Source organism: Musca domestica, unplaced genomic scaffold, assembly GCF_030504385.1.
Source record: "Musca domestica strain aabys unplaced genomic scaffold, Musca_domestica.polishedcontigs.V.1.1 80, whole genome shotgun sequence".
NCBI classification, from domain to species: domain Eukaryota; kingdom Metazoa; phylum Arthropoda; class Insecta; order Diptera; family Muscidae; genus Musca; species Musca domestica.
The window spans coordinates 44,410-59,886 of NW_026712410.1; the positions used below are offsets into that span (position 1 = coordinate 44,410).

The 15,477-nt window shown below is 37.0% G+C and overlaps 2 protein-coding genes across 2 annotated transcripts; both read left to right on the forward strand.

Annotated features, from left to right (window-relative positions):
- The first annotated feature begins 5,216 nt into the window (after positions 1 to 5,216).
- On the forward strand, positions 5,217 to 15,079 carry LOC131806664 (uncharacterized). Its single transcript, XM_059131203.1, has 2 exons — positions 5,217 to 6,544; positions 13,491 to 15,079. Exon 2 carries the CDS (start codon positions 13,492 to 13,494, stop codon positions 14,623 to 14,625), a length of 1,134 nt encoding a protein of 377 aa, XP_058987186.1. The 5' UTR covers positions 5,217 to 6,544; position 13,491; the 3' UTR covers positions 14,626 to 15,079.
- Positions 7,995 to 12,246, forward strand: LOC131806656 (uncharacterized). Its single transcript, XM_059131196.1, has 2 exons — positions 7,995 to 11,441; positions 12,223 to 12,246. The coding sequence occupies exons 1-2, from the start codon at positions 7,995 to 7,997 to the stop codon at positions 12,244 to 12,246; spliced, it is 3,471 nt and encodes a 1,156-aa protein (XP_058987179.1).
- Positions 15,080 to 15,477: the final 398 nt, after the last annotated feature.

The window sequence follows — 15,477 nt, forward strand, 5'->3', positions numbered from 1 at the left end:
TGTGGGAAATGCTTATATTTGTCTATTACAAGAAATGTTAATATTTTTAATGTTAACTCCTTAGCCCTTAATTTCGAACGTCCGCGTTCGTTATAAAGAAATCGGGGTAATTGTCAATTATTTGTAAAGGAGCTGATATTTGCAATTTTTTTTTTTATTTAGCCATTTTAAAAAACTTTTGAATTATTAATATTATTATGATCAAAATTATAATTAGTGTAAAACTTGTTGCAAATCCAATAATTTGTTTATCATACCCTCTACCATACTGTGGAGGGTATATTAATTTTGTCATTCCGAAATACTCATGTCAGACCTAACAAAGTATATATATATTCTTGATCAGCGTAAAATCCTAAGACGAGATAGAAGGCTAACATTTTGCACACATGTATATTTTGCCAGGAGGCAGGTTAAGTTCGTAAATGGGCCATGTAGGTCCACGTTTTCATATAGCCCCCATATAACGGTACCTCCCGATATTCGGTATTTTGATGATTTTAGCGACATTATTCACCGGAATTGTTTCAAATTTGGCATTTGAAGTTCGTAATGGATACTACAGCCTAAGACAGTGCAGGTCTACGTCTTCGTGTAGCCCCCATATAACGGTACCTCCCTATATTCGGTATTTTGATTTTAGCGACATTATTAACCGAAATGGTTTAATATTTGAAGTTCGTAATGGATATTACATCCTAGGTCAAAAAATGAGCCATGTAGGTCCACGTCTTCATATAGCCCCCATATAACGCTACCCCCCGATATTCGGTATTTTAATGATTTTAGCGACATTATTTAACGGAAACTTCCAAATTCGGTTCGTAATAGATACTACAGCATAAAACAGATAATGGGCCATGTAGGTCCACGTCTTCGTATAGCCCCCATATACCGTACCCCCCGATATTCGGTATTTTGATGATTTTAGCTACATTATAAACAGATTTTCGTCAAGTTTCGCATTTAGATATTGTAATAACTTATGACAAAAGTTGCCTATGCAGGTCCACGTCTATACGACACATTCGGTATTTTTAAGATTTTAACAGAATTTTTAACGGATTTTATTTATTATTTTTCTTGAAATTGCCAAATTTGTACCAATTGGGGGAGGGTATTAAAATTTCGGCCCCGCCGAACTTACAGTTTTTTTACTTGTTTTTTATTAATTTTATTATTGATGTATTATTAGTGTGAAGTTGCCCCAAACTTTGTAAAGAAGGTGTTTTTTCAAAGGTATTATAGATGGTAAATGTATTATCGCAGGTAATGGTTTGTAAAGGATTGTCTCAGTGAGACTATAATGTTGATTTCCGATTGTTATCGATGTATTTTGATATTTAATTACGTATGTTCCGTTCAGATTAAATAATTCTCCAATAATTTTTATTTTTAAATTCATTTAATATTATCAAACCGGTTGTAGTTGAAAATTATTGGTGTATGAAATCCTTTAATAACAGTACATTGTGATTTTTATACCCTCCACCATACTATGGAGGGTATATTAACTTTGTCATTCCGTTTGTAACTCCTCGAAATACTCATGTCAGGCCCAACAAAGTATATATATTCTTGATCAGCGTAAAATTCTAAGTCGATTTAGCGATGTCCGTCTGTCTGTCTGTCTGTCCGTCTGTCTGTCTGTCTGTCTGTCCGTCTGTCTGTCTGTTGTAATCACGCTATCTTTCGAATAAATTGAGATAGATGGCTAAAATTTTGCACACATGTTTATTTTTCCAGTAGGCAGGTTAAGTTCGTAAATGGGCCATGTAGGTCCACGTTTTCATATAGCTCCCATATAACGGTACCTCCGGATTTTCGGTATTTTGATGATTTTAGCGACGTTATTCACCGGAATTGATTCAAATTTGGTATTTTAAGTTCCAAATGGATACTACACCCTAAGATAGAAAATTATCTGTGCAAGTCTATGTCTTCGTATAGCCCCCATATAAGGGTACCCCCCGATATTCGGTATTTTGATGATTTTAGCGACATTATTCACGGGAATTGTTTCAAATCTGGTATTTGAAGTTCCAAATGGATACTACACCCTAAGACAGAAAATTGTCTTTGCAGGTCCACGTCCTCGTATAGCCCCAATATAACAGTACCTCCCTATATTCGGTATTTTGATGATTTTAGCGACATTATTCACTGGAATTGTTTCAAATTTGGTATTTTAAGTTCCAAATGGATTCTACACCCTAAGACTGAAAATTGTCTGTGCAGGTCCACGTCTTCGTATTGCCCCCATATAACGGCACCTCGCTATGTTCGGTATTTTGATGATTTTAGCGACATAATTAACCGGAATTGTTTAAAATTTGATATTTGAAGTTCGTTATGGGAACTACAGTCTGTGACAGAAAATTGTCGGTGCGGGTCCAGTTTCGAATTTGAATATGGTAATGGCTTATGACAAACAATGCATATGTATGTCCACGTCGTATAGACCCCAACATAACGGCTATATTCGGTATTTTTAAAATTTTAACAGATTTTTTTAAGGATTTTATTTTTTGAAAATTTCCAAATTCGTTGTAAATGGTGGAGGGTATTAAAAGTTCGGCCCGGCCGAACTTACTGCTTTTTAACTTGTTTCCCTTTAGTAAGTTAGGTAAACATGTATCATTATTTTTGTTTTTACATATTTTATATTGTTAGCTGTTTTACATTCTTTTCTTACAGCAAATACTTTGTTTTTACAATTAATTATTTTATTATTTTTGAATTTATATATATAATTATTTTTCTTGACAGATTTAATTAGTTTTGACTTGCAGGTCTCTTTTTCAGTAATTGGTATATCTATAATGAATATTAGTTGGTCTTGGCTACTTGCGATTTTGGTTTCGCTAAATTCTAATGCTATATATATGAGTTAATATATGAGTATATATATATATGAGTTAATAATGCCAACTTTTGACCAATTTATAGCATGTTCTATATTTATTAATTCTTCTTTAATAATTCTTATTTTTTCTTTTATAATCATTGCCAATGCATTTTGCACGGATTCACTTTCTAATACAATTTTAGATAGAATTTCAGATATTTTATGGATATCATTAATAAAATTTCTGTTTATCATATGTTGTTTATTATTGTTATTTATTAAGTCTTTATTTTTATTATTTAATAATATTAAGTCATTATGATCCGGAGTTTCGGTTATAAATTTCCATATCGTTCCTAAGAAATCGATAGATCTTTTATTCTTATTTCTTAATCTAAGATTATTTAATGCTAGTTGGGATTGGCATATTTCATAATTTAGGAAATAATGGATGGTTTAAATTCTGATAAATGGTGTTATTTATTTCCTTCAAAGCTATTTGGTATTGGGAGATGTTGATTGAGTGGATAATTCTAAAGGTTTCTGTTTGTAATTTAGTGTGTCCTGTATCGAATGTTATTATCGGCGAGTTGGAATAGTTTAATATTTCCACTTCAGCAACACATATTGTGCTGAAAACTCTGTAAAAAATGTTTAATTTCGGATAAGATTTTTATGAATTATTTTATTCTTTTTGTAATGGCATTATCTATATCATTTTCTAAAACAATTTCCTTTTTATACCTTGATAAAAATTTGTTTCTTGGGTGTTTATTTATTGTCACAAAAATTGTTTCTCCTACAGCATAATCTTTATATGGTTTTCTATTTTTATTATGATATTTTAAATCTAATTCTTGTTTTGCTTCTAATCGTTCGATATTCTCTTTTCTAAATTTTTCTAACTGTGTTGGATCTGTTATTACTCTATGTCCAAAGAATTATTCTATTGGTTTAGAATTTGTGGAACTATGGATAGAATTATTATGTAGATCGGAAAATGAATCAAACGTATTTTTCGCTTTGATACATCGCATGATTTCATTCAACGTAGAGTGAAATCTTTCTACTTGTCCGTTTGTGATACTAATATGTGGGGGTGTTTTAAAAATTTCTATTCCAAATTGATTTTCTATCATGAATTTTATTGACGTTGCTGCTAGTGATTTTTCATTGTCGACTACAACTTGTTTGGAAAAACCAAATGAAGTTATTAATTCGCGAAAAGGTTCTTTAATATCCTCGACAGATTGTGATTGTACTATTTTTGCCTGAGCGTATTTAGAAAATTTATCTGCACCTGTAAGTATTATTTTATGGTTTACGTAAAATACATCTAAATGGGCTATTTGACCTGGACATTCTGAAATTTGCGTTTCTTTCAAAATCGGTTTGTTTGGGTGTCTTTCATATTTTTGTTCTTTGCAAACTATGTATTGTTTTACTATTCTATTAATTTTAGATTGCATACTAGGAAAGTAAAATCTCTTTAGTAGGTGATATTTATTTTCTTTTGCGTTTCTGTGTGCTCGTTTATGTTCTTTTATTATCTCATTTTCCTGCTATGATTCAGATCGGTAACGATTTCTCTTGAAATTCTTAATTTGAAATTCCTAAAATGAGTAGGATATACTCTTTATAATCCTCCTAAAGTTCTTTCATCTGTGTGAATGCCGTTTATGACTGATGGATTAAGATATCTTTTGAGTAAAGATACAAGTTCTTCGTCAGTATAATAGATTATTTCAAATTCGTAAGTTGGGATGTGTCGCTGAAATATTTGGTTTTTATAAACATTTATGGGAGAGTTGGAAAATTGTATCAAATTTTCAGAAGAGTTTTCGTCGCTATGCTGCGTTGGTGTTAGAAAATTAGTTTGTGGTGCTCTTGAAAGTGCATCTGCAACAACAGTAGTTTTTCCTGGTTTGTATTGCAGTTCATAATTATATTCTTCAATGGTAGCTTTCCATATTCTTACCATTAGTATTTTATTGCTAAGTGCAAGTGTAAGAGGTTGGTGGTCTGTAATTATTTTTACTTTAGTAGATCCATAAAGGTAATTTCTTAAATTTTCTAATGCCCATATGATAGCGTTTGTAGCATAGTTTTTCTTAGAGTCCTGGATATAAAAGCAATTGGTCTGTTGTCTTGCGATAATACCGCACCTAACGCAGGTTGCCTTCCTTCTATTTTTGAGTAATCCCTAATGAAGCGACGGTAATAACCGGAAAGGCCTAAAAAAGATCTAAGTTCTTTTGTTGTTTTAGGCTGTGAAACATTTTTTTTGTCTCTAATTTTTTGAATTTGTTTTGATTCCATTACTTGATATAATGAATCCTAAAAACTCGACTTCATTTTTATAAATTTGCTTTTAAAGCTGGACTTTCATATTTGCGTTTTGTAATGTTTGGAAAATTTTCTCGATATTTTCTATGTGTTCTTCTTCAGTTTCGTCTACATACACGAAACTTATCTTTCCAATATGTTGGCGTAAAATGTCATCTAGTGTTCTCTGAAAAATTGCAGGTGCATTCTTTAAACCAAAGGGTAGTCTTGTGAACTCATATTTCCGTTATTAACAGAAAATGCTGTTTTTTCAATATCTTGTTGTCTTAATGGGATTTGATGGAAACCGTTTTTGAGATCTGCATCAATATATCAGATATTTCAGGTATATGATATCTATCTGCTATAGTTATCTGATTAAATTTTCTATAATCTACTTTGTTTTAAACTGTCTTTCCCTAATGTGGCATAAAAAGATTTGAGTGTTGGAAGTACAAAAAATTTTATTGGAATTTCATTATTTCCAAATAGATTTGGTGGGTAACTTTGATAGGACCTCCTATCGAATTAGCATAAAATTCGTTTTCATTTTTGATAATGTTGTTTGATAGGTTTGGTTGAATGTAGTTTTTATTTGAACCTGTATCTAAAAGAATTTTGAGAAATTTTCTATCGTTAGTCCTACAACTAATATAGGGTAACGAGGATTGCGTTAGCCTAAAAATTAATATCTGTAAAAATTTCTTCAGAATTTTGCAAGTTTTCTTGATATTCTGGGAAACTATTAATATATTCCTGTAAGGCTTGATCTTGATTTAGATCATCTGCTATTTCATGTTTTGCCACGGCGTGGAAATCTCTTTGCATTGTGTTTAATTTAGATTGGTAATTATTTGTTTGTAACGTTAACAATGGGTTAACGCATAATTAATTTGTAAATGATTAACCTCGTTTAGATCTGTCAACATAAATGTAAACAGATTTCAACGAGTGGCGAATGGCGCCAAAGCCTTCACCTTCCTTCATGTTTTGATCGTTGGTTTACACTCGTTCCTTCTATCGCTCGATACGAAGTCGCGCTCCCCCGCTATTGTGCAAATCAGGTAATCTGTCTTACCAATTATTATTATTTATTATTATTAATAAATACGGCCTTTGCCATAATTCTTAAAACTAAAACCCCCCTATTGTGTTTTTATTCTATTTTGTTTGGTTGAGCTTTGCATCTTTCCCCGCATTGGCGCAAACATTGGTCCATTCGTACCGGATTACGAACGAGCTGTTGGTAAAAGAAGTAATCGTTTTCTTCTTTTTTTCTAATTGCAAAGCATATCATCATCATCACCATCTATACAGTCCACCACATCATCTCCTTAACATCATCATCGTGTTTCTATCAAAAACAATCAGGTACGTACAGTGAAAAAAGTGCCGGTGAATTTAAATAAATAATTTTCTTGAAGAGAAAAGAAAAAAAAAAAACAAATTGTGTAAAAGCAACAACAATCGCGTCGTTGATATTCCTTGTGGCCGTCTTACAACGCGTCGCTTACCCCGTCCCCTCCGTCTAGTTTGCAAATATTGTTTTGCCGACGGCAAATTGAAAATAAAGAAAAATCAAAATAATTGAAGAAAAAGTGTATTTTTTGGTATCTTTGTTGAAAGTAAAATATTGTTGTGGGGTATCATTTTAATGTGCATAAAATTCCCCATCGATTGGTATAATTGAAATTTTAAAATTGTTAAATTTTTTGCAAAATTGCATTTTTAAGATTTAAAAAATTATTCACAAATCACCCCCATAAAATACACTTACTTCAATTACGTTGGTTTGTTTGTTGTTGTTGCGCGTTAGCGGTCATCATTTGTGCTTAGTCAGTCAGCCGCTTTACACACACACGCATACATACATACGTTTGGTATTGTCTGTTGTGTTACAGGTGACCCTCGATAAACGCAACTTAACATATTTTACAGGTGAACCTCGATAAACGGAACCAACATAAAATATTAAAATTTTTCAAATTTTATTTTTGATTATTATTGAATGATAATTGGGTGTCAGAAAACGACGTTTTTGAAAAATTAATAACGCGTACACCCTACGATCGGTCAACACGACTTTTTTAAATAAAAAGTGTTAAAATTGATTTTTTTTTCGTTTGGAATTTCAAAATTTTAATTACTTTGGAGATTTTAAATAAAATTTTTATTTTTTAAAATTTATTTTTTGAGAATACGCTACATTTGGTAGTTTGATTGCCTAAATAGTAGGTTAACTGTGGAAATAAAAATAATAAAATCTCAATATTTTCGGTAGAAAATAATAAAAAATTGAATATTTTGAATTGTTTGTGCGCGAAAATACGGTTTTTTTTTTGAAAACTTACACAATTTAACGAATTTTTTATTATTTATTGATATTTTTTGGATATATATTTGAAATTTTTATTATTTATTTAAACATTTTCACATATTTTTCATTGTATATTTGCATTTGGTTGCTAAATATCTCATCGGAGATTACAATTTTGGTGATTTTAGACCGGTTTTTTGATATTTCACTATTGTGTGAGAGGTTCAAGGCATTTATTTCTCGGAAAATTTCGATTTCTTTGGCCCTATAGTGCGGTTTTGTTAGATTTTCGGAAGCTTTTCGGTATTTTTCTTGAACTTTGGAAAAACTCGGTTGATTTTTTGAAACTTTTGGAGTTTTTGTATAAACTTTTGTGTTTTCTTCGTATATTGTGCGAAGAAGAATCAGTAATTCGTGGATTTTGTATAAATTATCTGAGCAAATCGTGCTTTAGTCGTTCCCTTCTTGTTTTTTGTAGTACAGATTTCGGGAAATTTATTCACAATGTCATTCACCCCAATTGATATGTTCACTAGAACTTCGGATGCGGTTATCCAGTTTAATGCTCGTTTCAATACGATGCGTGATGACCAGCTCGATATTCATGCGCTACAGTCTCATCTTAGTGCATTAGAAAAACTTTGGACGCAAGCACAGGACAAATTTGAAAAGTGCTGTGATTATATGATGTCGTCAGTAGAGACGACGAAAGAAGTTATCGATGCGGTTGATCAAAAATACAATTCGTCATTTCAAATCTATGTCGACTGCCAGTCCGCAATTAATAGAAAGCTAGGGCAATTCAAAAAATATCGTACTTCCTCTATTAATGGTAGTCTTTGTGGTTCGGTTGCTTCGTTGATAGAAACGCCGGGCGAGACTTCAGCTAAGTCGCCCATACAAAACTCGCAAGCTATTGGCAACAATTTGAGTACTTCGACTCATGCTTCCCGCGAAAATCATTCGCAGATACAAACTCCGCTTTCCTCTATTGTGAGAAATAATAGTGCCAGTTTTAGAACTACAGAGGAAGTTTCTCATTTGGATTGTGTCCATAACCTTGCTCTACCGCCGTGCGATACGGACATATTTGAAGGTGATTTCCACTCATGGCCAACATTTAGGGATTTGTTTACGGCTATATATATTGTTAATGGTCGTCTTACCGACGTTGAAAAACTTTGTCATCTGGTTAGAAAGACTTCTGGTGAAGCTCGCGAGATTGTATCGAAGTTCCCCTTAATTAATCGTAGTTTCGAGCTCGCGTGGAAGGCTCTAGTTGAAACTTATGATAACCCTCGGCTTCTGGTTCATAACCAATTGAAAGTTTTGTTTGATATTCCGGTCCTCTATAGTGAGACTAGTTCGGGATTAAAGTCGATCCAATGTGGTATCAATGGATGCCTGTCTTCGATGTCCGTGTATGATGTCAATACGGAAAATTGGGATCCGATATTAGTATTTTTGTGTCTCCAGAGATTGCCAAAAATTACTCAGACTCTTTGGGAGCAGAGTGTTAAGGATAAATCTTCTCTTTCGTCCTGGAAGGATTTGGATGCCTTTCTCACTGAGCGCATACGTACGCTCATGTGCCTCCATGATATGCGTGCTACAGATCAGTCTAAGCGGTCAAATAATAGTAAAGTTCAAGCGCATCATTCAAATATCAGAATTCCAGAGCCACCGCGTTCTCCCCGCGCTTCGAAAGGTTCAAATTGTCTAATTTGTCAAAATCAGCGTCATAAATTGTATGACTGTCCCCGCTTTAAGAGTTTCACACCCGCTGATCGATACAAAGTAATGAAACGTCATCATCTTTGTATCAACTGTCTTAGGAACGATCACGAAGTTAAGAATTGTGATAGCAAACGTCGGTGTTCGAAGTGTAACAAGTCCCACCATACGTTGTTGCATCGGGATGATATTACCTCTAGTAATTCAAATCGAACTTCCACTGTTACTAGCAATGCCCCCAGAAATTCGAGTGCTACGCCTTCGACTGTCCCCCCTAATTCAGAAAATTGCGCCCCAGGCACATCCGCCGGTTGCTTGCCCCGGCAAGTATTTCACGCCGCGCAGAACAAGGCTGTACTCTTAGGTACCGCAATGGTGAATATTGTTCATCTAGGTGTTTCATTTCCTGCCAGGGCGTTAATAGATCCTGCTTCCGAGTCCTCTTTCATTTCAGAGAGACTCCAAACTCGTTTGAAGCTTCCTGCGCGTTCTACGAATGCTGTAATTTCAGGAGTTAGTTGTTCACTCTCGGCCACGGCTAATAAAGCTTGTCGTTTACAAATTAGCAGTCCTTTCGACCCTTCTCTGAAATTGGAAACCAACGTTTTAGTTTTGCGTGCCATTTCTGGAAATCTTCCCTCGTTTGTGGTTAATTCCGACTTAAGGTCACAAATTCCCGATCTTCGCTTGGCAGATGTTAACCTTTTTGAATCTCGTCCCGTCGATCTGCTGTTAGGTGCTGATCTTTATCCAAAAATATTGTTAGATGGTTGTCGTCCCATTTTGTCTGGAGCATTGCTTGCTCAAAATACTGTATTTGGTTGGCTTGTTACGGGTCCTGTCCCAGCCACACAAGTTCGAACATTTGCCACTACTGTCGATGTAGCAGAAGAAGACAAAATCCAGCAGACCCTTTTGCGATTCTGGGAAATCGAAGAGCCTCCTAAACGCAAAATATTATCTCCATCGGACCGTTTTTGTGAGGAGAATTACGTCCGGACTACTCGTAGGGACTCAGAGGGTAGATATATCGTTACGCTGCCACTTAAATCTGAGATTAGCGCTATCGGGTATTTGGGAGAGTCTCGAGCGAACGTCCTCAAACAATATTATCGGAATGAGAGTTCTCTATTGAAAAAGCCTGAATTAAAACTAGTTTACGACCAGGTATTATCGGAATATTTGGAACTTGACCACATGAGGCCGGTACCCGTAAATACTTCTATGGATGTCCTTTCGTGTTATCTACCACATCACCCCGTCATAAACCTAGCAAAACAGACCACGAAACTTAGAGTAGTGTTTAATGCCTCAAATAAAACGTCGAATGGGCAGAGTCTTAACGACATATTGCACATAGGTCCAACGTTACAACAAGATTTAGTTCTTTTGATCCTCCGTTGGCGTATCTTCAAATTCGTGTTTAACTCGGACATTACTCAAATGTATAGGCAAGTTCGTGTAGATTCAAAGCATTCGCCCCTTCAGAGAATTTTGTATCGGAATTCAACAACAAAACAGGTCCTAGACTACGAACTACAGACAGTGACGTTCGGTGTAAATTGTGCACCATATTTAGCAATTAGAACGCTTCTTCAACTGGCCGATGATACTGAGTCAGAGTTTCCCCTCGCGGCGCATATATTGCGAAAATGTATGTACGTTGATGACGTTTTGGCAGGAGCTCATGACATCGAGACTGCATTGGCAGCCAGGGACCAGTTGATTAGGGCACTATCGTCGGCAAAGTTCGAGCTGCGAAAATGGACAGCGAATAATAGAGCTATTTTGGATTGCTTCCCCCCTGAGCATTTGGTAGATGCTCAGCTTTTATCGTTTGTAGAAGCTAGTAGTTCTAAACCCCTGGGTATTAGGTGGAATGCGCGTTTAGATTGTTTCTTCTTCGAAGTGAGTCCTATTGTCAATAAACACTTCACTAAAAGGGAAGTTCTTTCGGCAATCGCGAAATTGTTTGACCCTGTCGGTTGGTTGGCCCCTGTGATTGTTAGGGCGAAAATGATAATGCAGAAGATTTGGCTGGACAACATTGGTTGGGATGATCAACTTCTGGCAGCTACTGAGGCTGAATGGAGAAGTTTTGTCGAAACATATCCGCATGTTAACTCGATTAGGATACCTAGATGGGTTCAATATGTTCCAGGATTTTCTGTTGAGCTTCATGTCTTTTCCGATGCCTCGGAAAAGGCATACGCGGGGGTAGTATATATACGTGTCGAGTCCCCCGATGGAAAAATCTTCGTTAATTTGCTGTCGTGCAAAACGAAAGTTGCCCCTTTGAAATCAATTTCGCTTCCTCGCTTGGAACTTTGTGGAGCAGTTTTAGCATCAGACCTATTGAAAACTATTGTGCGGGAAATAGATCTGGAATTTAATCAAATTTATTGTTGGACAGATTCGACTATAGTTCTTGCCTGGTTGAAGAGAACCCCCTCTACTTGGACGACCTTTGTAGCCAATAGGGTGTGTCGAATCCAAGAAAATGTTGGCAATTATAATTGGTACCATGTTAAATCTGAAGATAATCCTGCTGATTTAGGAAGTCGAGGATTGTCTCCGATAGAATTGTCAGCCTCCCCCCTATGGTGGAACGGTCCTAGTTGGCTAGGTAAAACTAAATCGGAATGGTCTATTCGTGATCTGGCTCCGATTAGTACTGAAATGGAAATGCGCCCCGTTAAATGTCACTTTGCTTTCTTTCCGTCGACATTTAAAGAGATTTTGGAAGACTTTTCTTGTTTGCGTAGAGCTCTTCACTTCATTGTATACGCGTTTCGATTTATTCGTCAAACACATCCCCGGTATAGAAACCATTACTACTATCCCACTAGACGCATTTCCTCGGCAGAGATTATTGACGCACGTAATTATTGTGCAATTACGGCTCAAAAAATATATTTCGTCAGCGATTATAAGAATCTGTTAGACAAGAAGGCGTTAGATAGTAAGAGTTTGTTGGCTCCTCTCAATCCTTTCCTAGATGACAATGGTGTCATGCGAATGAATGGTAGACTGGTAAATTCGCCCACACTTGCACCTTCGGAACGTAATCCTATAATTGTCCCCTATAGGAGTGCCTTTGCTCTACGGTTGGTAGAATATACCCACCAAAAATCTGTCCATGGTGATATCCAGTTAATGATGCGAACTTTGAGGTTGGAATATTGGATTCCGCGTATGAAAAGTTTGATTCGGCTGGTTGTTCGTCGCTGTAAAGTGTGCCTTCTGTTGAAGAAACGTGCTTGCAGTCAATTTATGGCTGCCCTTCCCCCTGAGAGAACAACTCTTAATCGACCTTTTACAAACACTGGTGTGGATTTCGCAGGTCCGTTTGATGTAAAATCGTATCTAGGTCGGTCTTGTAAAATAACAAAGGGCTATGTATGTGTCTTTGTATGTTTCTCTACAAAGGCAATTCATTTGGAAGCAGTGTCCGATTTGTCGACTGCTAATTTTTTGGCTGCGTTACATAGATTTATTGCTCGACGTGGTTGTCCCCATTCCATTTTTTCGGATAATGGAACAAATTTTGTTGGAGCATCGCGTGAACTTCAAAGAAATTTTAAAGATTTCCTCCAAAAAAGCGCTGACTCCGCCTCCTCGTCTTTATCAGACCAGGGACTATCATGGCATTTTATACCTGCCGGTGCCCCTCACATGGGAGGGTTATGGGAAGCTGGAGTCAAGAGCTTCAAGTTACATTTTCGGAAGCAATCTCGAAATTTAAAATTCACGTTTGAAGAATTAGCCACGGTATTGGCTAGGATCGAAGCTTGTCTTAATTCTCGGCCGTTGTGTCCAATGTCGGATAATCCAGGAGAAATCGTTGCATTGACGCCAGGTCACTTCTTGATTGGTGCCCCCTTGTTAGCCCCGCCTGAACCTCTCATCACAGAGCAACCATTAAGTCTAATTAATCGGTTTAGGAAAGTTCAGGCCCTTGCCCACCAGTTTAGTTTAAGGTGGAAAGATGAATATCTCAAGCAGTTGCATATGAGATATAAGTGGAAATTTCCCCAAAGAGAAATGGCGATTGGCGATCTAGTCGTTGTTCGTCATGATCAGCTTCCCCCAACGTCGTGGAAATTAGGGCGTATAGAAAATGTTTTTCCGGGCACCGACGGTCATGTTAGAGTCGCGGACGTTCGAACGGAAAACGGCGTTGTAAGACGGCCCATTACAAAGTTGGTCGTTTTGACCGACCACACTCCCGCAAACGAATAATATTGTTCTCTTCTCATTATATAGTATGTCGGTGAAAATCTATTCGGAAGAAGAACTTTTGAATGTTGATGACGGTTTTGATTATAATGAACCTCGGCCCACCGATCCCCAAGCTGGAATGTCGTCAGCTGCAGTGGAAGCAGCCCTTGTTGAGCCGATCGCGGCTGTAAAAATCTCAGAACGTGGGTCCGAATCCGATAAAGCAGATTCATCTGCGGCCCTCGCTGAACCGATGCAAACCGAGTCCGAATCCATAGCAACGGATTCATCTGCGGCTCCGGTTCTTGATTCACCCCCCAAAAATGATACATTACAAACCGAGTCCGGATCTTCGGGTCCATCTGCGGCTCCGGTTGCCACACCTCATTTGGAGGAGTCGGAAAAGAATTTAAGGTCCGAAACCCATAAGGTTTCATCTGCGGCCTCACATAAATGTCGACTTTGTGATCGCATGCACCCGCTGGATAGATGTAGTGACTTCCGGGTTATGAATGTTGACATGCGACGTCGCATTGTCCTAAAATACAATGACTGCATACGGTGTTTATCTAAATCCCACCAAGCTAGGGACTGCCGAAGCAAAAGAAAATGTGCCGTATGCAATGAAGAACACCACACCCTCCTTCATGAAGACACGAAGACCGTGGTTAAACCCACTAATAATCGTCAGCGTCGTCCGCGGACCGAGTATAGGTATCGGTCACGTAACAGTCCGTATAGTCGTCCGTCTGATAACGCTCCCCCCTCGCAGATAGGATTGGTCGGCTTGTTGTCCCTCCAAACAGGTATCTGCCTATCCCCGACTTTGATAGTCAAAATTATGTCGTCCGATCGACCCACTATTGTGAGGGCGGTTTTGGACCCGTGTAGTAGGCAGAGTCAGATATGTTCCTCTTTGGTGCATAATCTTCGACTCCCTACTTCTAGAATCGAAGGTAGCCAAACATGTCGGCTGACCGTTAGTTCGATCTATGACCGGAGTCAGTCCATTTCAATTGTGGCTGTGGTAACCAATTTGGACCATGCGCTTACGCCTACAGCGGTAATCCCCGAGCGCATTCGTGACTCATTTTTAGGTCTTCCTTTGGCAGATCCCGATTTAATAGGCCTGGTCGGGTGGCCTTGGTACTCGGGCCGGAAGTTTATGCCAGGGTCGTAACTCATCGGGTGCAAGCGACGCCAGGGTTGCCGATAGCCCACTACACCATATTTGGGTGGGTATTGTCGGGCATATGTAACATATAGTGTTACACAATGTTTTTTGAAAAAAAATTAAATGAATTGAGAAATAAAAGAAAAAAAATTGAATTAAATTGAAATTGAATAAAAAAAAAGTTGAAAAAATGTATTTATTATTGTATTTTAGTTACAACATCTCAATATGTTGCAAGGTGGGCGGCATGTTTAATTTAGATTGGTAATTATTTGTTTGTAACGTTAACAATGGGTTAACGCATAATTAATTTGTAAATGATTAACCTCGTTTAGATCTGTCAACATAAATGTAAACAGATTTCAACGAGTGGCGAATGGCGCCAAAGCCTTCACCTTCCTTCATGTTTTGATCGTTGGTTTACACTCGTTCCTTCTATCGCTCGATACGAAGTCGCGCTCCCCCGCTATGTGCAAATCAGGTAATCTGTCTTACCAATTATTATTATTTATTATTATTAATAAATACGGCCTTTGCCATAATTCTTAAAACTAAAACCCCCCTATTGTGTTTTTATTCTATTTTGTTTGGTTGAGCTTTGCATCTTTCCCCGCATTGGCGCAAACACATTGATTATATCTTCGAGGCAATTGTGGCGACTGAACAAATTTCTTTATATTGGTGCGTGAATTTTGTGCATATTTAGTTCTAAAGGTTTGGTTTTCCAATTTTTGACACAATGCAAGTGCTTGTGTTAAGTCTCTAGGCACTTTTATTGCTAAAAGTCTTGGCATATCGCCATTTAGTCCCCTAATGAACGTATCTAAAGCTTGTATGTTCTAGTTAAAATGTTTGAAG